The following is a 21,558-nucleotide window of genomic DNA, read 5'->3' on the forward strand; positions in this document are numbered from 1 at the left end:
AATCATTCTCCCTAGGTTTTAAAGATCGTCTGTCTGCCGAACATCCCTCATCCGCATCTCCAGCCCTGACCTCTTCCCTGGCTCCACAGTCATGTATCCAGATGCCTACTTGGGATCTTCGCTTGGATGTCTAACAAGAATCTCAAACTCACGATGGCCAAAGGACTCTAGACGCTATACTGCACTCTGGCCTTCCCAGTCTCAAGTAATGGCATGATTAGCCAGTCCGTAGTTCAAGCCCCAAAGCTAAGGGTTATCTCTGATTCTTCTCTTTCCCTCACACACCCTGACAACCCTACCTTTAGCATCTATCTCAAATCCGGCCGACTTCTATCTTAAACAGCCCTCTTATTTAGTCACTGCAATAAACTCCTGACTGGTTTCCCTGATTCTACTCTTGCTCTCACATGTCAAAGCTAGAGTGATCATTTTAAAACATTAATCCTATCAAAGTATTCCCCTGCCTTCAACTTTCCAATGGCTTCCTATCATACTCAGCATAAAGTGCAAACCCATTACTCTGGTTTACCATAAAGCCCTGGACCACACACAACTCTTCAGCCTCATCTTACTCCCTTCTCCCCTAGCCCTCAAGGCTCAACTACCTTGTCTTCTTTATTTCCTTAAACAAAACATGCTACACGCATTCTTACCTTATGGTCTTTTCCCTAGCAATTCCACTGCCCCACGGGGCTTCTCACTCCCAACTGTACATCAGGCTCCTTCTTATCATTCAGATCACACTGTCCAAGCCACCCTCCCTAGGAGGCCTCCCTGATAACCCAACTTAGAGCAGTCAGATCATCTTAATGCCCTACTGTAATTCTCGGCATAGCGCTCATCACAGGTTGATACTGCCCCTGTTTATTTTGTTAATTTTATGTCCCCTTAACAAGAATGTAATGTCCCTGAGAAAAGAAACCCTGTCTTCCTGCTGTCTTATTCATCCCTGCATTCCCAACTCCTAAAACAGTGACTAGCCAATCATCGTTGCTCAATATTGATCTTAAGGAAAATGCTTTGAGACCTCAAAGCTCTCTTTTCATATAGAGTTACTAATAAATATTTTAGAGAGGAGATGTTTATGTTTTAATTAGCATACTGTGAATTAGTTTTAGCTAAATATACCTGACATTCATCTGCCATTTTATACCTACTCACATCGTTTTATGAGATCTGTCTGCAATTTACCAAAATGGGATTGGCATTTTGCTGTCAAGAGGAATCTAAAATTCATTCGCGCAACTGAAGGTTCTCCTGGTGCCTCTCTCACTGCAGCAGTAAATTCCAGAACATCCTACTTCTTCACCCTGAGGAAGGGGTACTACTATTTATAACTCCCACCTCGAGATGAGGACAGTGACATAGAGAGGGTAGGTGGGTAACCTCCTGATGGTAAAACAAGGTCACGGAACCAACATGTGAACTCGGGTAACTGGCTCCAGAGCCGGTGCCTTGGGCCGCGGTGCTACCCGCGAAGGCGCGGCCCTGTGGGTACTAACCGTCTCCTCATCTCGCTCTTCCTCCTCTTTGGAGTCCGCTTTCAGAGATAACTTGGGCTTCTTCTTCCGACTACACTTAGGATCTTCCTCCTCATTGTCTTCTCCCACGTCCCTTTCTTCCTTCTGATCTCTGCTGAATTTATAAACCCAAAAAAGTGACAGGAGACAATACCCATCAAATATCTGCGCGCTGATTAGCAACGCAAAACTCATTAAAAAAAATATTTAACCACCAGGAGAATGGTGTACAGATCATAGATAAGAGACACTTCAAACCACCCTCATGTATAACACTGTCAAGACAGAAAGTGGAAATTAGCTTACGTATTAATTTATATAATTATTATAATTATGTAATTAATGATATAATTTTAAAAGGGCACCAGCACTACAGGTGAAACAGGTTCTAACAAGTTTAAAATTATTTGTCTTCCACAGCTGCCATCCATACTAATGAAAGAATCGATTATTTAGAGATATTCTAGTCTTCAGGGGCAATTTTAAAGCAAGGATCTAGCAATTATTAAGAATGCCAAGTCCAACTGAAAAAGGCCAAGTGTAACTTTGTAAAACATCAGGTGGCTAACGAAAACAGACAATTCTCCAGCCTGTTCTGACTGAAACACATGGGAAACTCCACTCAAACATAAAATGCCAAGTCATTCATTTGTAGTATACAAGTAGGCACAGGAAATACACCTTGTTGGCGATAAGCTGACCTCGTCAGACAGTTCCCAACGGCAGTCACACCACCGTCAGTCACAGCTGACGGCCCTGACTCGGAATCCTCAGTCCATCCTGAGATCAGCAGTAACACAACTACCACACTACTCAATATGGCCATTCAGCGGATTCTCAGTCAGGGGAAGCTTCAGTCCATTTGTGGAGTTTTAGCTGAATTACCTAAGACCTCCCAAAATATAAACAAAAGTGTGTTTCCACAAGCATGAGTATCATTAAAATGTGTATGTAGCCCAAAGAAATCTAAATACTCTTGGCTGGGGAGCGATAAAATTAATGTAAACAAAAGGCTATAAAGAAAGAGGCAGAGGTTGTATTGCAGCTAGGACGTGAACAGCACAACTCAGTTCAGACATGACCAAAGACACCAGTCCAGTAGTGGGATCAGGGTCCAAGTGTCTCCAAAGGGAAAGTCTCTGGGGGAAAAAAGATATTTTTGGATGACAGACATCAGAGAGCACAAAACCTCTGTATTCCCAAGCACCAGGACCTTGGACTCTAAAACTCATTTTATAGATGGAATGGGGGCAAAAACCTACTTGTCTTTGATATGCCGAGCACAATTCTGGCTGCAATAGTTTCCTCCAGAAAGACACTCATCTACGTTGCCATACTGACAACAGTTCTCACAGAATTGAAGCCCTTCTACTTTCACTGGATCCTTCAACCTGAAAGGCATCCCAGTCTTCTCGGAAAAGACTAGAAGACGAAAAGAAGAAAAAAAAGTTAAAACCATGACAGAAATCATTGCAAAACACATTTAGACTTTTTCTTCTAATAATTTTGTTAGCAACACAATAAAAGAATAATGTTTGTTGAATGAATGAATGCATGATCAAACCACACAGCGCTTGGGAGGGAGAAGAGGATGGGCTTGACAGGAATCACTCAAATTATTTACATAACACACAAAAAAATTCTTCAGAACAGGTAAACAAAAGCTTGTCCAAGGCCTTTTCTACAGAGTTCAAAGTAAAATGAAGAAAATTTCATTAGTCACTAAATTCAGAAGATGAAACCAACCATCCATAGAATCCTATACAGCTGTACCTTTTTGACAAAATTTTAAAAGGGTTATCTATGTTCTATCGTGTTTTCGATGAGTGACTCTTTTACTTAATGGGCTGAATCAACATCTTTCTATTTTACTTTTAATGCAGAAGATCTCCTAAATCATAATTATCCATATTGTCTAGGAGCTCACATTTCCTTTTGCTTGAATCGTTAGGCTAATCATTCATTCAGCAAACATTTATTAGGCACCAATTTACGCTAGACACTGATGACAGTAGAGACCTTGCCCAAGAGAGCTCACAGTCTAGAAGAGAAGACAGACAAGAAAACCAATATTTATAATAAAATGTGATACATGCAATAATTGAAGCATGAACAAGTTCCAGAAGTAGTACAGAGGAAGAAGTGACTCATCCTTCCCGGGGGGAGGTCAAGGAAAGATTTTCTGATATAAAGCCTCAACAGGGTTTTGAAGGCCAAAGAGGAATTTACCAACTGGACAAAGAGAGAAACAGCATCCCAGCCAGAAGAAACAGCATGAGCACAAAAGGCAAGAAAGTATGAAACCGCATGATACGTTGGGAGAATTTTATGTAATTCAGTGCTGCTGGCCCTGTCAGAACACAGCATACAAAGAACAGAACAGAGAGCAAAGACACAAAGCAAGCAGGTGGGTGCGCGTCACCCAGATCTTTGTCTGTTTTGCTAAAGAGACAATAAGAAGTTGGTGAAGTGTCAGATAAGCAATCTACACAAGGTCCTCTGACTTCGGTGTGTGGGATAAATTGGGGGAAATCAGAAGCAGAGTGATTCTTTAGGAGCCCGTCTGCAGTAATTCAGGTGAGAGGTGATTAGGCCCTCAACTAAGGCAGTGGCAGTGATAACAGGTAGAAAAGGCCAGATCTGAGATGTATTTAAGAAATAAAAACCAAGAGGATTAGGTAACAGCCTATGGGGCTGGGAGAGAACAAATTCAGGATGACTCCTAGACTTCTTGCTTGTCCACTGGGTGGATGGTGCTACCATCAATTGATATTACGGGCTACAGAAGAAAAAGCAGGTTGGGGGGAGGGGAGAAAGAAATAGAAAGTGAATCGCATTTCAGACATGTGGAGTTTGAGGTACCTGTGGGACATCCAGGTGGAGATGTCCAGTAGGCAGGTGGAAATACGGGCCTGGAGCTCGGGGGAGAGGTCGGGGCTGGAGATATAGATTTAGGAGTCATCAGCATATAGGTGTTAGTTACAACCATCGGAGTAGATGAGAAAAAAGTGGCAGGCTTTTGGCTAAATCACCTGGGTAGGCTATCACAACATGGATTTACTTGATAATTTCCAATTAACCTAATGCTATGACAGATCTGGCATAAAGAAAGAAGACACTTTATAGTTATTTTAAAATATAAAAGCTGGTTCCATATTAGTTTCGTCATAGAAATTTACCTAAGAATATGTGACACAAAGATCACCCAGGATTTTCAAAGTTCCAGCCTATCATAAAACCTTAGATATTCTTACATTAAAACTCTTCAAAAAAAAAAAAAAAAGAAAGGACAATGCAGATGACCTGTTCTTACCTTCTTGAGCAGTTGGTACCATCCAAGTTGTGGTAGCTGTTGCTTTTTTAACATTTTCCATCTCACTCTCATCTGTAATAACTTCCAAGGCACCAAACTCATTTACACGGAACTAGCGATAATAGTAGAAAGAGGCAAAATTGACAAAAGTGCTCAGAAAAGTCATCATTTAATGGCTGGCACATGTAGTCTTTAAGCAAATGAACTACGTTTTTATAAAGTTAATTTCAACAATTGTATCCAGAAAAGCCCACTACCACTATTAAGCCCTTTGCATTGACCAATTTTGGAATTTCAGGAAGGGGGAATAGAACAATGCAACAAAGAACTTCTTAAGGATACAAACAACCACCCCTGCACTGTCCTATGGAGTTGCCAGCTCACTTATATGGCTTATAATTTCAAACACTGTTTGTTTTTTTTTTTTGCTACGACTGTTTTTCTTGTTTCATATTACTGCTTATTTGATGATCAAAGTTAGTAAAAGGAGAATTACTGTTTTCCCAGGAATCAACTTGTCTCACCCAAGTTCACCTAGTTCAAAGAGCAGGAAAATCATCATTCTAGAAACTGTGACTTGCATGTCCCTATCCCCATATTCCAAGATATGAGGAAGGAAGGCTAAGCATGAGTCATGGGACCCCCGGCCCTTACCTCCTCTTTCTTTCACTGCTCTTTAGAATTCTCTGTTATATTCATTCACTTCTAGTCCTCCTAAACTAAACCACTGGTAATATCTATGAGATGTGAATAAGCTTACTAGCTTCAGGCCAATTTTATCACTAAAAAGTAAGGGCATCTTGATTTCATGGGCATTTTTGACCCCAAATATTGAAAATTTCCTCTCACCTCATGGAGAGCCTCAAACCAAGTATTCTTCTGCAATCTCCTGGACATACAGTTTACGTGTTGAAGACTTTTAACCACTACCTGTGTGCAGGGGCCCCATTCTCTTTGAAACAGCTAGGTTTACTCTCACTTTCATGAAGGTCAAAGTTATTCTGTATTCCTTCTGTTTTTCCATAAAACAGAATGACATTAGGGATCCACTAATCTTGACGGGATGAAGAGCCAGAAAGCTCAAAATTCAAAAGGATTATAAAACTTTCGGCTTAAAGTTTTTAGATCTCTCACAGAAATATAGATGAGCATGCAAATATGAAGTATTTAAATAAGGCCTTCCACTTCCCAGTCTAAAAATCTATTTGGTCAACATGCCAACAGAATGATTTATTTTACCAAACTAGATTCAGACTACAAGTCAGAAACATCATAAGCAAAATTTACAACTAATTATTCTTTCCACCAGGTGAAAATAGCACCTTAAACAATTTTCTGCACATAGTCTACAATTATTAAAAGCTTTCTAGACTGAACAAGTGACATAGTTACGGAAGGTGAAAATGTTTTCTCCCTATTTCATATTCCAGATACAAGTTCCCAGGTAACATGTATATACTAAACCTAGTGGGTTCACCTAAAAATGTCAGTTTAGGAGGTGGTAAAAAGTCAATTGGAAGGGAAAGAGCTAAAAATAACTTTACTTTTTAAAAAAAATAAAATTTTAAATGACCAACTCTGAAACCAGAATATTTCAAAATAAAGCTGACAGTACCATCTACTGGGCAAGAGTAGAAAAGCCAAGCCATCATGATTATTAATTGATGATGTTAAAAACTATGGCAGAAAATCAATTCTGAATGAAAAATTTTTAAAAACTGGCATCAGCCCAGGTAAGTAAGTTTACTTTTATTATATGCTGATGCTAATTTAAACTTTTTTGACAAATACAAAATGTGGGAAATAGCACAAAACATTTACATTACACAGAAAGTGTCCTGTGGCTTAAATTTTCAAATTGCTGCTAAACTACACCTTGGCATTTCAAACACTGAGAAAGAGAACACAGCTGAGTGGAATCTTCAAATCAAAATTCAGACCTATGACACCTGGGAGTTTTAGGTTCCAATACTTTCAAAGTTAAAAGGTAATATTCCCACATCACAACACTTAATTCCAGTTATCTTTTCCCTCTCGTGATAGTTATTGACAGTAACTGACCTACAGTCTAAGCACAAAGTAAAGATGCAGTGCACTTAGGGAAACAGTTAACTCCCGTAAGCCAGGGACCCATGGACGGACTTAAGGGGTTGATAAATCTCAGGAAATATATGCAAAATTATGGTTAAGGGCATATATATATATATATATATATATATTTTTTTTTTTTTTTTTTTTTTGCGGTACACGGGCCTCTCACTGTTGTGGCCTCTCCCATTGCGGAGCACAGGCTCCGGACGCGCAGGCTCAGCGGCCATGGCTCACGGGCCCAGCCAGTCCGTGGCAATGTGGGATCTTCCTGGACCGGGGCACGAACCCGTGTCCCCTGCATCGGCAGGCAGACTCTCAACCACTGCGCCACCAGGGAAGCCCAAGGGCACATATATATTTATCTGGGGATAGAGTTTATAAGTTTTATCATATTCTCAAAGGCATCCTATAACCCTGAAAAATATTTAAAAATCTACTCTAACCAAAGTTACTTTATTTCAAAAATCAGAACATTCTCTAACACTATATATAAAAATAAACTCAAAATGGATTAAAGACCTAAGTGTAAGACTGGATACCATAAAACTTCGAGAGGAAAACATAGAACACTCTTTGACATAAATTATAGCAATAGTTTGGGGGGTCTATCTCCTAAAACAAAGGAAATAAAGGCCATAAAAGGGGGGACCTATTTAAACGTAAAAGCTTTTGCACAACAAAGGTAATCATCAACAAAAGGAAAAGATAACCTACAGAATGGGAGGAAATATTTGCAAATGATATGACCAACGAGGGGTTAATATCCAACATATATAAACAGCTCATACAACTCAACACCAAAAAACAAGCAGCCCAATTAAAAAAATGGGCGGAAGAACTGAATAGACATTTTTCCAAAAAAGACATACAAATGGCCAATAGACACATGAAAAGATGCTCAACATCACTAATCATCAGGGAAATGCAAATCAAAACCCCAATGAGATATCACCTCACACCTGTCAGAATGGCCATCATCAAAAAGGATACAAATAACAAATGTTGGCAAAGATGTGAAGAAAAGGGAACCCTCCTACACTGTTGATGGGAGTGTAAATTGGCGCACCCACTGTGGAGAACAGTGTGGAGGTTTCTCGAAAAACTAAAAATAGAACTACCATATGACCCAATAATTCCACTCCTGGGAATATATCCAAAAACCCAAAAACACTAATTTGAAAAGATACATGCAACCCAATGATCATAGCAGCATTATTTACAATTGCCAAGATATGTGAGCAACCTAGTGTCCATCAACAGATGAATGGATATAGAAGATGTGAGGGAGATATGTATATCACATACTATATATTATATACATATAAAACACACACACACACACACACACACACACACACACACACAATGGAATACTACTCAGCCATAAAAAAGAATGAAATTTTGCCATTTGCAGCAACATGGATGGAATTGGAGGGCATTATGCTAAGTGAAACAAGTCAGACAGAGAAAGACAAATACTATATGGTATCACTCATATGTGGAATCTAAAAAATATTGATACAACAAACCAGTGAATATAACAAAAAGAACCACACTCACAGATATAGAGAACAAACTAGTGGTTACCAGTGGGGGGGGAGGGGCAACATGGGGTAGGGCATTAAGAGGTATAAACTATTAGGTATAAAATAAGCTACAAGGATATATTGTACAACATGTGTAATATAACCAATATTTTATATTAACTATAAATGGAGTATAACCTTTGAAAACTGTGAATCACTATAGTGTACACCTGTAACTTATAATAAAAAATTAACCTCAAAGTGTTTTTAAAGTATCCTATCATATGCAAAAAAGACACAGGGATCAATTTTTTGACAACTCAATTTTTTTGTCTTCCACAATATTACTACTGTAAAAAATGTTGGACAGCATAGGCTGTTAGTTAGGTGCTGCTAACATTACTGAGTTCCACTGATGAAATTCCAGAAAGACTGACACATTTCCTAACATTTTTTTCCCCAATAAAATACTCAAATTCTGAAATTGGTAATGCTTTTATGAATGGTGCTGCAACTATAGAAACTTGATATAATCACTTTTTTTTAAGTTATTAGTTCTTTTAACCTAGACATCTAAAAAGCACTATAAAAAATTAGCAACTGACTCCATTCTACAATCAAGAATGTCAAAATTATAAACTTTACAAAAGGGCTTTATTAAGCAAATCAAGCATATCAGCTGACACTGTAACTTCGGTTAGTGGATACATGTAGGTCAATCAGAAAACAATTACGCCTGAAATATATAAGGGGTTGAAAAGGTTTCGTTTGTTTGTCTTGGCTTAAGCTACCTTTTATTTGATTCATTCTCTTTATTTTTGCTTATAGAGGCAAAGGATCTTTAGCCTATTTGTGCCTATCTTTAATAATAGATCATTAAAAGACACTGCTGAGATTACTGTTTTCATTACTTTCAGTGTTGAAATAGGAGTTCTACTTAGCAATCTGTTTCAAGGACAAAGATATTTAGTAACTACACTGTTCTGAACGTCAAACAAGACAAGGCAAAACCCTGCAATAAGAGCGCAGTGAATTTTCCAGTTGGGTTTCTGCATCACTGGTGCTGGGTCTTGCTCTTGGTTAAGTGGCAACTATTCTTTTGAGATAAGATGCTATCACTCTCAGGAGTGTACTGACATTTTACTGAGGGACTCTGGAAGACTAAATCCTTATAACCCAGAGGAATAATTCTCTGCAGATAAATTTCAGAAATCATAAGAAGTTTAGGCAGAGAATCGCTTAGGGACAGCAAGCCCTACCATGCATCTTTCCACAAGCCTTACCACTTAGTCGCCTGCCTGTTCTTACAGCTGGCCCTGAGATATTAATCTACAAACACAGATTTGCATTTTAAAGGAACAAATTAGGCAACAGTAAAGTTTACAAAGTTTGTTTAAGTAAAAATGTCTTGCTAATGACTACAATATTTTCAAGAGGTCCGGTGGACACTTGTTGTTCTTCCCTAACACTATACTTTTGGATGCTAGCCCCTCTTCTGTATGCCCCTTTCTCTCCCTCCTCCCATCCCTGCCCCCAAAAGTCTTCACACAGTTTCCCACCTATTTTCAGGCACCTAAACCTCACATGACATCTGCTTCCAAAGCCTTCCTGATCCCTCCAGCTAACATAATACCTCCTCTAAATTGCTGTAACATTTCCCTTTCATCTCTTTTGATATGAAAACGTTTCTCTTGTTAGTAGAATAGTAGTGGTAAGTAAATCAGTTTTAAAATCAGAAAAGCCTGGTTTTAAGACCCAGTTCTGCCAGTAACGCACTGTCTGACCTTGCTTGAGCAAGTGACTTAAGCACTCCGGGCCTCTGTTTCCCCATCTGTAAACTGACAACAGTGACAGAAACTCCCCCAAATGGGTTAAATAAGAGAATTAAAAGACATAGGTTAAGTGCCCACCAGAGAATAAATTCTCTATTCTTTCTGCTACTGCACCCAAATAAGGAGATTTTGTGCTCTGTTTTATATAAGGGTTGGTTAGCCCAGTGTGAAGGGGGGAATGGGGATGCCAGCAACAGGGACCAGTAAAAAGGGACCAAGGTGTGAGCTAGTTGGCTGGGCTGGAAACAGGGTGGCACAGAGAAGTGAAATGAGATGCAGCTGGAGAGGAAAGTAGGGGCTAGACCACCAAAAAACTCTTGTGTTAAACTTAAGGGGTTTGAACTTTATCCCGAAGGATACAGGAAACTGCTAAAGGATTTTAAGCAGAAGAGCGATATCACTTGACTGACCAGCAGTCATGAGGCTTTTACAGAGAAAAGTTCTTTCAAAATGGCAATAAAAAAAAAATGGCAATAAACTGAAGCATATTAAAACCTGTTCCCATGATAAGAAACCAACTTCTACGTATTAGCTGAATTAACCTCAGCTGGGTTGTCTTAGGGATCGCACATTAAGAAAGCCACATGCCTTCGCCCATTAAAAAAGAGAAGCTTCCAGTGTCAAATAGGCAGAGCATGATGCAGGAGAGTAAACTGCATGATTTATTCAAAGTTCTTTCCAATAACTTAATTATGAAAAATCAATTGCTTAATCAGTTCTCTTAGGCAGCTCAAACTGTAATACGAGGAGCAAATGAGTCAGATATCCTAAGCAATATAATCAACTGGCTAGTCTTTGAATCTCCTCAGATAAAAAGGGTTATAAAGTAGAAAATTTTTTTAAATTATTTTTTTAAATAGGGTATCTGTCAACAGCAGATAAAGTGAATTGGATACATGGCAATTACCCAAGTAATTAGATGAGTCTAAAAGTCAAATCAAATAACCCAGATGATAATACCCACTAAGTGGCTTAATTATCTGATTACCTTTATAAAAGTAATAGGTTAATTCCTAAAATCCATTGCTTAGAAAACCTTTAGGCAATCTAAATTTCTTAGGGATGGAGACTTCCCTCTACTGTCAAAATCTAACTGAACAAAAATTATAAATTTCATCATCCACCTACATGGGAAAAAAAATAAGCCATTCAGAAGGAATAAAAATGTATAAGAAAAATAAGACGCTGAAGCAATAAAAAAAAGGCAGTTTACATAATATACCATAAAGCAAGAAAAGATACAATTTGTTAAGTGTTTTACATATATTATGTTTTTCAATCCTTATAACCAGCTTATGACATAGATCCTATAACCCCATTTTACAGATAAAGATTGTGAAACTTAGAATTTAAATAACAAAGCTCATTTAGCTAATTATGTGGCTGACACTATCAGAATCTTGAAGAGTTTTTCTTTCTCAAAAATTTCAGCACTCTATTTCCATCATATCTAATCCAGATGAACATTTGGAGAATGTTAGAGAAGATAAAACCCTTGGCATTCATTTAATTCCTTATTTTACCAAAGAGGAAATTGGCCCCAAAGAGATTAACTGACTTGTTCAAGGTCACATAGAACTAAAACTAAAAACTGAATCTCCTTTCCATATTTCACTAAACCTCACTGCAATATTTTTGTTAAACTAAACTCAGATAGATGTGTCGGCACACTGCACTTAATTAAACCTAAACCAACTAAAATCTAAGTATTTTTCCAACAAGAGGTGAACTGTCCAAATCTCACCACTGAGGATGGATTAGAACAGTTTTGGCTCAGATACTTGTCAAGCGGCCACTAAAAGGGATTGGATTCCAAGAAGTCAATATTAGGGGGCAGGAATTTCTATTCAAGAACAGGCCAAAACGCCAAGCATCAGCAAGGCAAGCCAAGAGACGGCCAGTGAGGGAGGTCGGATGTTCAAACACCTGAGTGACTAAGTACAAACACAAAGTCTAAAGGGCCACGGACAGGTTCAAGGTCCCAGAGACAGGATCAGAGCAAAAGCAAATTAGAAATGAGAGGTGGGGTGGCTGACTTTCCAGGTGGGTGCTTGCACAACCCTGTCCCAGGGTGCAGCAGATGTGGTCCTGGAGTGGCTTTGGGGGGCTGGGGAAAAGGAGCAGACTGAAGCAGTGCTCTCTGAGGAGGGTTCTCAGCTATACAAAAGCAGTCTCATTTACAGGAAGGACCAGCTTCTGAACAAGTGATTACACAAAAATCCATATTTACAGTTTACAGTATAAATAATTTAAGGGAGGTGAACAGTCCTGTTTATTCAATATTTTAACATTATCCAGTTTTAAAATAAGAAAACTAGGACACAGGGAGTGTGGTTTTTCACTTCAAGTTACAAAGCCCATTACTACAAAAAATATACAAAGCTAGACCTTCTAAGTCTACCACTTTTACATTTATTGGCCATCCTGATAGACTAAAACCTGAAACCATCTTCCTTGAAGCTATACATGAATTTCTACAAAATGCGTACAGACTGCAGAAATACTTCTAAGTCCCCTACCCCAGTTGACAAAGGCTTCTGCCAAACCACCAGCAGTTTATCATCTTGAGATGCTGAGGACCAAGCATCATATAAAACTACAGCCACTATGCTTAATGCTTTTAATCCTTATTTCACATATGTGCTCAAATTCATTTTAATAATAAACACACACACACAATTTTATGTAATAAAGACAGCTTACCTTTAAATCACTTCCTGGTAATGTACCTACTCCATCCTTCCAATCCATAACACTGAATACATCAAACTCTTGACCGCTTGTGCTAGAGGCAGATTCAGTCATGATTTTTTTTTAACCTGGAAAAGGAAAAAAGGGCATATCACTTAAATATTCTACATACAAATCAGTTTTTATTTTAGTGGTCATTGCTTCAATTTCCCTTAATTACATAATTTTCTTGATCGTAATATCCCATACCCAGAGATTTAGAAATAATTGCTTCAAACATATTTTTCCTAGTGCAATCCATGGTAAATTACAGGAGAAAATATATTAATAAAAGTTCTAGGTTAAACAAAAAGTGCCGTGGTAAATTTTTGCTTTGTTAGAAGAGGAATTCACTGTTTCATAGCATATTCACTTAGAACAAAAAATCATGATGACATATGGATAGAATTCTTCACCCTCTAAGGAGTTCCCCCCACCCCAAGACATTCAAAAGAGAGTAGATGTGGCTAAAGGATAGTATCCAGTATAAAATGTTGAAAAAGAGGCCATTTAGACTTTAAAAAAGAACAAGAAAATTCAGTCCATTATTGAATGCCATCTACACTAAATTTGACAGGTAAGTCTGTTCTATCAATACAATGAATATACAGTATGATTGATTCTTTCATGAAATTGATTTATTTAACTCAGTTGAAATATCTGCCAAGTTGATGTTCTGAGAAACAGGAAAACAGTCTCAAAATGTACAGCAAACACAATTAGGCTACGTTAAGATAACCAATTTGGCTAGCTACACTGTGATAATGCTCTTCATTTTCATTTTCAAAACAAACTTTTTCGTAATCATATATCCATTGGCAGTAGTATTGTTATTCTGAAACTGCTGTCTGTGTGGTATGGGATAAAACAAATAAATAATTATGTTGGTGTCACTGACAAGTGATCGAAGATCAATGGGTCCTAAATCTGAATGGAAGTATCTGTATAATTTCATGATGCATTTTATGTTTAAAAAATATGCATATTTTCTAGCTTTGCCCACTGACAAACTCTAGAAACAACCACCAATCAATAGTAATTAACAGCCTAGTATTCAGATTGTGGTCTCTAAATACCATTTCTCCCAGGCCTTCCCAGAGGTGGCAGGAAATGTGCAAGGTGAGCCTGGAACATCTTGTCAAATAAAAAAGCAAGGAAGGGGCTTCCCTGGTGGCGCAGTGGTTGAGAGTCTGCCTGCCAATGTGGGGGACACGGGTTCGTGCCCCGGTCCGGGAAGATCCCACGTGCTGTGGAGCGGCTGGGCCCGTGAGCCATGGCCACTGAGCCTGCATGTCCGGAGCCTGTGCTCCGCAACGGGAGAGGCCACAACAGTGAGAGGCCCGCGTACCGCTAAAAAAAAAAAAAAAAAGCAAGGAAGCTATCAAAGACAGCAGAGGTCATACCAAAGGGACTCAGAAGCAAACTTGAAGAGGCTTCTGTTGGCCAAAGTAAGGATATTAGCTGCAGTGAACTGAAACACATCAAATAAGTTTAAATCATTATGAGTTCACAACGATATTCAAAACAAACAAACCAACAAAGAACACCTCATTGATCACCTTTTGATTATACAAGGGAACCAACCAACTTATTATTTGGAAAAATAAACAAGGTCTTATCCTGCCCATATTGCATGAGATCGATAAAAAGTGTATCTCAGGGTAACCAAATCATTGGTGAGAAGAAGTTTCCTTTCAGAAAAAAATTCTTGCTAATAAATAGAGAAGGAATGATAGAACTGAAACATAGCCATTTGCAACCATTAAAATAATGACTCTAGCAACGATCATCAATGCCTTCTAAGAATATCTACCAACCCAACACCATCTATGAAGTATTCTTGCCAGAAAAAAAACTAAATCAAATCTGTTGTGATCAAGTCTATTTACAGGAAATACCAGAGACAAAGGAGCATGTGAAATCACACCATAAAGACATAAGAAGCAAAACATGGATTGTACTGGGAACCCTGAGACCTTTCCAAAAGGTCCAAGAAGTCAAAATTACTTTCATAAAAATATTAACAGGTTATTTGCCTTCTTCACTATGTTGATATTTACACTGATGGTGCAAAGCAATAGTGGATAAAACTGCTGAAGCTGTGGTACCCAGCTGCAGTAGCAGTCATTTCATTCTTCAGCAGCATGCACTCACAGTAAACAAATGTCAGATTCACTAAGAACCACCTTTGATGAAGTAAAATAATAAATTTTATTACGTCGATATTTGAATATATATCTTTTTAATATTCTGTGTGATGAAACAGAAGTACACACAAAGTGCTCGGGCATGGCAAAATACCAAGGCTGTCTCAAGGGAAAGCACTTGTGAACTGTTTGAGATGCAAGCTGAACAAGCTGCTTTTTTTTTTATGGAATCCCACTTTTACTTAAAAAACGATGTTTATTCAAGTTTGGATATTTGGAAAATATTCTGTCACACTGACAGCATTCGTTACTAATGATACAATTTCAGCATTTTGGAAAACCTGTATCCACCACCATGAGCCTGACAGCTTCCCCAAAGCTGTAGACTTTTCTAAGGAGATGGGTGGTGATATTCATGAATATGATTTTTTAAAATATTTCATAATGAAATACGTCAACATTTGGAAGATCTACATAACTCAGTGAAGTGATTTTTCCAAATGACCAATGCTTACAGTTACAAAATTATGCATGGCTAAAGGATCCATTCAAAGTGCAACACAGACTGATGGATTTTAATGTGACAGAGTACAGAAAGCTCACTGATAGGATTTCAAATTGCACACTGCAACTAACCTTTAAGAAACTACCACATGTCAAGTTTTGGTGTAATATTAAAGAAGAGTGTCCATCATTAAATGAAAAACTTAAAATAATCCTCCATTTTCCAACCCCATACCAGTGTGAAGCAGATTTTCTTCATATGCGTCAACCAAAACAAAATATTGCAACTGACTGAATGAGAAGCAGGTATGAGAATCCAGCTCTCTTCTATTAAGCAGACATTAAAGAGATTTTCAAAAATGTAAAAGTCTTACTTCTCTCACCTTTTCTTTTAAATTTTGGAAACTGTGATTAAAGTTCATAAAAATTGTGCTTATACATACTAAGGTAATCAGTTTACTATGTTATAAGTCATAATAAATAACCAATATACTTTAATTTCTAAGGCAGTAAATATTGATACATATAACCAAACAATAGATCTTTGGGTTTTTCATTTTTTAGAGCATAAAAGAGACTTGAGACCAAAAGTCTGAAAGCCACTGCTATACAGGATTAAAAACTTGTTTTCGGCACATACAAAAAATTGTAAGGAATAACTAATAAACAAATGAAAGAGGAAATTTGAAATTTAGATTAAGAGACATATTAACCAATCGCAATACTGCATTTCATAGATCTTGCTTGAACCCTGATTTAAATTATTTAAAAAAAAAAAAAAAGATTATTAGGGACTTCCCTGGCAGTCCAGTGGTTAAGGCTTCGCCTTCCAATGCAGGGTGTGTGGGTTTGATCCCTGCTTGGGGAGCTAAGATCCCACATGCCTCGGGGCCAAAAACCCAAAACATAAAACAGAAGCAATACTGTAACATATTCAATAAAGACTTTAAAAAATGGTCCACATCGGGCTTCCCTGGTGGCGCAGTGGTTAAGAATCTGCCTGCCAACGCAGGAGACACAGGTTCGAGCCCTGGTCCAGGAAGATCCCACATGCCGCAGAGCGACTAAGCCCATGTGCCACAACTACTGAGCCTGTGCTCTAGAGCCCGCGAGCCACAACTACTGAAGCCCGCACGTCTAGAGCCTGTGCTCTGCAACAACAGAAGACACCGCAATGAGAAGCCCACGCACTTCAACGAAGAGCAGCCCTCGCTCACCGCAACTAGAGAAAGCCCATGCGCAGCAACGAAGACCCAACGCAGCCAAAAATAAAAATAAAGAAAATTTTTTTAAAAATGGTCCACATCAAAAAATCTTAAAAAAAAAAAAAAGATGATTCGACAGGAGGAAAAATATGAACACCAACTGACTATTTGATGATATTAGAGAAATACCATTGCTTTTTTTTGAGGGATGATGATGATACATACTTTAAAGAGAGGAGGTCTTCCTTGTATTTTAGAGATACAAGCTGAAATTGTGAAATGAAGTGATATAAGGTGCGGAAGTTGCTACAAATTAATTAAGGGGTAAAATGGTGAAATAAGACCGGCAACATGTTGGAAACTGTGAAGATAAAGACGAGTGAAGGGTCCAGGGTGGTTATTACACTACATTCCACATTTTAAATAGTCAATAGGAAAAAACCAAAACAAAACCCTGTGTTTCTTTGAATTACAGCTATCGTCTGTTGGAGTTTACTAGATGCTTCAATATTCTTTCTTCCTTTATCATTAAGACTTAATCCTCAAAACAGGAAATAGGTTGTAAAGGCCTGAGGAAGAATTAATCTAAGAAACAGTAAAAATATGAAATAAATTAAGACTCATACTGAAGTTCTCTATGACTCCTACCTCACTAAATACATAAAGATCAGCAACAAACCTGACTTTCTAAGGTAGGAGTGGCAGCTTTTCCTGATAGATAGTAGAGTGACAGAATAATTTTCCCCCTGGTGGATAAACCAGGTAAAACCTGAGTGATCCTTTAATAAGAAAATTTTTTCATTTATTAATTCAATCGCATCTTCTTCCAGAAAAGCATTCAAAACATCAGAAAACTTACACAAACTATTTCATTTATTTGTTTCTCACAGAAAGATGGGTTCTATCATCCCTCTAGTCGACACTGAAAAAAGTGCAGAGTTCAGTAACTCACCCAAAACCACACTTGGTTGCATACCCAGGATTTTAACCCAGGTCAGTCTGATTCCAACCCTGGGCCTTTTTCTCAACCACCGTCTTGTGCTGTCTCAAAGTCTTACCCCCTCCGAGAATCTGGCTGAGCCTACTTTTCCCCATTTTACTCCTTGGAACACAGCAAGTCCAGAAAGCAGTTTACTAGGTCCCAAGTTCTCGATTTATGTACATCAGTACAACACGTATCCTTTTTAGTTAAGTGCCATCAAATACACGCTCATTAACAAAATGTCATTGAGACACATATTCAACACAAGTAGATTTCTGGTCTTTTCCTACCTAAAAACCATAAAGGTATGAAATTTACAAGAGCAAAAATGCTGACTGTGACCAGGAGGAGGAATAGAAAATCGGGGTAATCTAAAAGCTATCACTGTACAAAAGCTGCAGTAAATGTTTATGACATATTTTAGGAAATAATTAGAATATGCTTTTGCTATACAAAACACTGGTAATGTTATACAGTATGCTCTGCCTGCAAGCACATATCTAAAATTTATAAAAATTGTTTCCATCCATTGTTTCATTCTAAGGCTTGTGGACATTTTGTATAAAATATTATAGCATAAAAATATTCACTACATTGTCCTTTCCTTTATCCAATTTTGAAGCCACTGGCTACTTTCACTATCGCATGAAGTCTGAACAGCTACAATAGATTAGGCATTTTCCCACCATCTCCTAATCAGGTAGAACAACCGGCAACCAATATTATTTGAACAGAAGCTGGTTTTATGACACCCTAAGTCATCCTCCTTTTTCATCTTCTCTAAGTGTGTGCACTTGTATACAAACATACAAAGCCTTTTCACTTCAACAAATTGTGCTTCTAAGAGTTAAGCAATTTTTTTTTTTTTTTTAGTACTTAGAAATGCTATGCTTTATATTTTCTTTAAATTTCACCTGGTACTGTTCCATCATCCCACGTGTAACCTGTATTCCACGGGCCTGAAAACCAGGTAGGTAACGGTCACTCACAATAAAAGTCACAAACAGAATTTCTCATTTGCAGAAAATCATACCCCAAATCTCTTGTTAATGCTGCTGAGATTTCCTAAGGAAGTATCTTAAATATGTACCATGATGGGTTCTCTGTGTTATTAGCCAAGATCTACCACTTTTCTCCTAACCTCTTCTAAATGCTAATGGTCTCCAGCCACTGCTGATGTCAAAAGCGACAGCTTTCGAGATCAGATACCCAGCAACTGCATCCACGCAGCTTCTGATTCCCACTCACCTATGTTATGGCTGACAATGGCTAATATCAAGGGTACTGACACCCAATGTGCTCCCACCAATGCCCATTGCGGAGGCCTCATCAAGGAGCTGGTAATTTTACTGAAGGTGAAGACCATTACTGCTGGTTCCAATGCAAATGTATTATACTCCCAAAGTCCCTCTTTTGTGAAACAGTTCACTTAGCTTTTACTCATTTTTATTACAATTTCCTTGCCCTAAGAATTCAGCAAAAGGGTTGGAGGACAGACTAAATGACATTTTAACACTGTCCTCAGAATTACCTCTTCTCTCTCTCCTGCACCGCTCCTTGTCTCTAAACCAAAGCTGTGCAACGTGGCTCTCCCTGGGAATCACGTATCGAATGGATGCACTTCCTCCATCTCTCATGCAAAGAAATCTCTGGAAGCCCTAGCCTACCCTGTACCACTAGTAATCTAGAAACATTAGGCGGTGATGAAATTAGTTAACTCCTTACATTTTAAAATCCTATGTTATAAGAATATGGAGATGCAAGCCCTCTCACATACCGATGGTGGTGCTATTGATTGAACCAACCTCCATGGAGATCAATTTTCAAGAACATATCCTCCAATTCAGCCCTTCTACCTCTAGAAATTTATCCTATAGATACTTACATGTATAAAAAAAGGTAAAAGGTGATTCATGGACTACAGCACTGTTTGTAATGTTAGAAAACTGGAAACAACCTGACTGTCCATCAGTAAAGGACAGTTGTGGTACAGCCAAATACAATGGTTAAAAAACAATGAGGGGGACCTCCCTGGTGGCGCAGTGGTTAAGAATCTGCCTGCCAATGTAGGGGACACGGGTTCGAGCCCTGGTTCGGGAAGATCCCACAGGCCACGGAGCAACTAAGCCCATGCGCCACAACTACTGAGCCTGTGCTCTAGAGCCCGCAAGCCACAACTACTGAGGCTGCGTGCCACAACTACTGAAGCCCGTGCACCTAGAGCCCGTGCTCCGCAACAAGAGACGCCACCGCAATGAGAAGCCTGTGCACTACAACAAAGAGTAGCCCCCGCTCGCCACCATTAGAGAAAGCCCGCGCACAGCAACAAAGACCCAACACAGCCATAAATAAAAAAACAAAAACCAAAAGAACCCCCAAAGAACAATGAGGAAACTCTTCACATTCTGATATAGATAGAGCTCCAAGATACTATTAATACTAAAATTTTATGCAAGGTATAAAAACTGTGTGCTACCATTCGTGTAAAACAAATGGGGTATATATAAATACATGTATTGCTTATATATGCATAGCCTCTCTTTGCCAGGATTTGTCAGAAGCTGGTAACACTGGCTGCATCCAGGAAGGAGAAACGACTGACTGAAAGACAACCAAGGGAGGGAACCTTCTCTCTGTGTAGTGTACCCTTTAGTACCTGTTGAATGTTTAAACGTGTGGGGTTTTTCGAAGAAAAAAAGTTACATTAAAAAAAATGTTTTAAAATCCTGTTTCACATTTATTTAAAGTACTCCATGTTTTGAAAGGCACGTCTTCTTACGAAAAATACTTAGCTTGTTACTGATGCCAACAAATGAAGCTATAGACTAGAAGGTGCTAGGAAAATCAACTTCCCCAAAGCTCTTGGGTAATTTAACTAGTAGGTATTTAACTATATATGCAAATGTATCAGCTCCACAGATGGGTGAAGAGAGAAAGGGTCGGGTTCACTTCTCCACAACTGAGGTATCCAAAACATACAGTAGAACCTTGGCATTCACAGACTATTTATGGTTTCTACCATTCCTGAGTGACAGCTGAAGTTCCCATGACATTTAGTAATTTGCCATTTTGCAGAGACATGATTCTGAATAACACTCCATAAACTGGGAGTCCCGGCCAAGGTCCAGGTGTGCTCTGAGTCACAGTGCTTTGTCTGAGTGCTATGACCACTGTAAATAAAGTGATAAAAACTTTGTTTCTTGTTAAGAAATGAAACAAAAGCAAGTGCTAGTTGATTCTAGTGTTGATGACAGAACGAGGAGAATACGGAAATGTTTATGAAAGTGATAGGTCCCAGCCACAAAACAGAAGTTTCGGATAAATCAAAGGCTGAAATGTCAAATGCAATGATGACTCAGACACACTATGTGAACAAAACTACCAAATGCTCCAAAAGGAAATAAGTAGAAAAGATGTGTGAATTTGTTTCCACAAGTGCTCTCGACAGTACAAAATTTGCTCATTAAGTGAGATAAGTATTTAAGGTCTAGAGAGATCATTTACATTTTTCAGTTATACTTTAGTAATTTGAAGGGAGGAATTACACGCTACAATGATTTTTTTCAGGTTGAGGCTTGGCGATGGTCTTGGGCTGTATCCCTCACAAATGTCAAGAATCTACTGTATCTTATTTTGACTGGAGATAAACAGAGTCCTTCACAATCCTCCCTTCATATGATTCCTTCCCTCACAACTACCAGGAGAGGA

At 38.5% G+C, this 21,558-nt stretch overlaps 1 protein-coding gene across 6 annotated transcripts in view; it reads right to left on the reverse strand.

Annotated features, from left to right (window-relative positions):
* Positions 1-21,558, reverse strand: part of L3MBTL3 (L3MBTL histone methyl-lysine binding protein 3) — a 114,473-nt gene that overhangs the window by 80,368 nt on the left and 12,547 nt on the right. For 3 of the 6 annotated variants that reach the window (XM_082855702.1, XM_082855701.1, XM_082855706.1), the window contains 5 exons: positions 12,986-13,101; positions 4,834-4,945; positions 4,383-4,457; positions 2,783-2,942; positions 1,503-1,635 (listed from right to left, as the gene is read on the reverse strand). In XM_082855702.1, coding sequence (XP_082711828.1) covers positions 1,503-1,635; positions 2,783-2,942; positions 4,383-4,457; positions 4,834-4,945; positions 12,986-13,087 — 582 coding nt within the window. In that variant the 5' untranslated portion in view covers positions 13,088-13,101. The remainder of the gene's footprint in view (positions 1-1,502; positions 1,636-2,782; positions 2,943-4,382; positions 4,458-4,833; positions 4,946-12,985; positions 13,102-21,558) is intronic. The other 3 variants (XM_082855703.1, XM_082855705.1, XM_082855704.1) reach the window with 3 other exon arrangements.

This window comes from Leucopleurus acutus, assembly GCF_964270905.1.
Source record: "Leucopleurus acutus genome assembly, chromosome: 15".
Taxonomy (NCBI): Eukaryota; Metazoa; Chordata; class Mammalia; order Artiodactyla; family Delphinidae; genus Leucopleurus; species Leucopleurus acutus.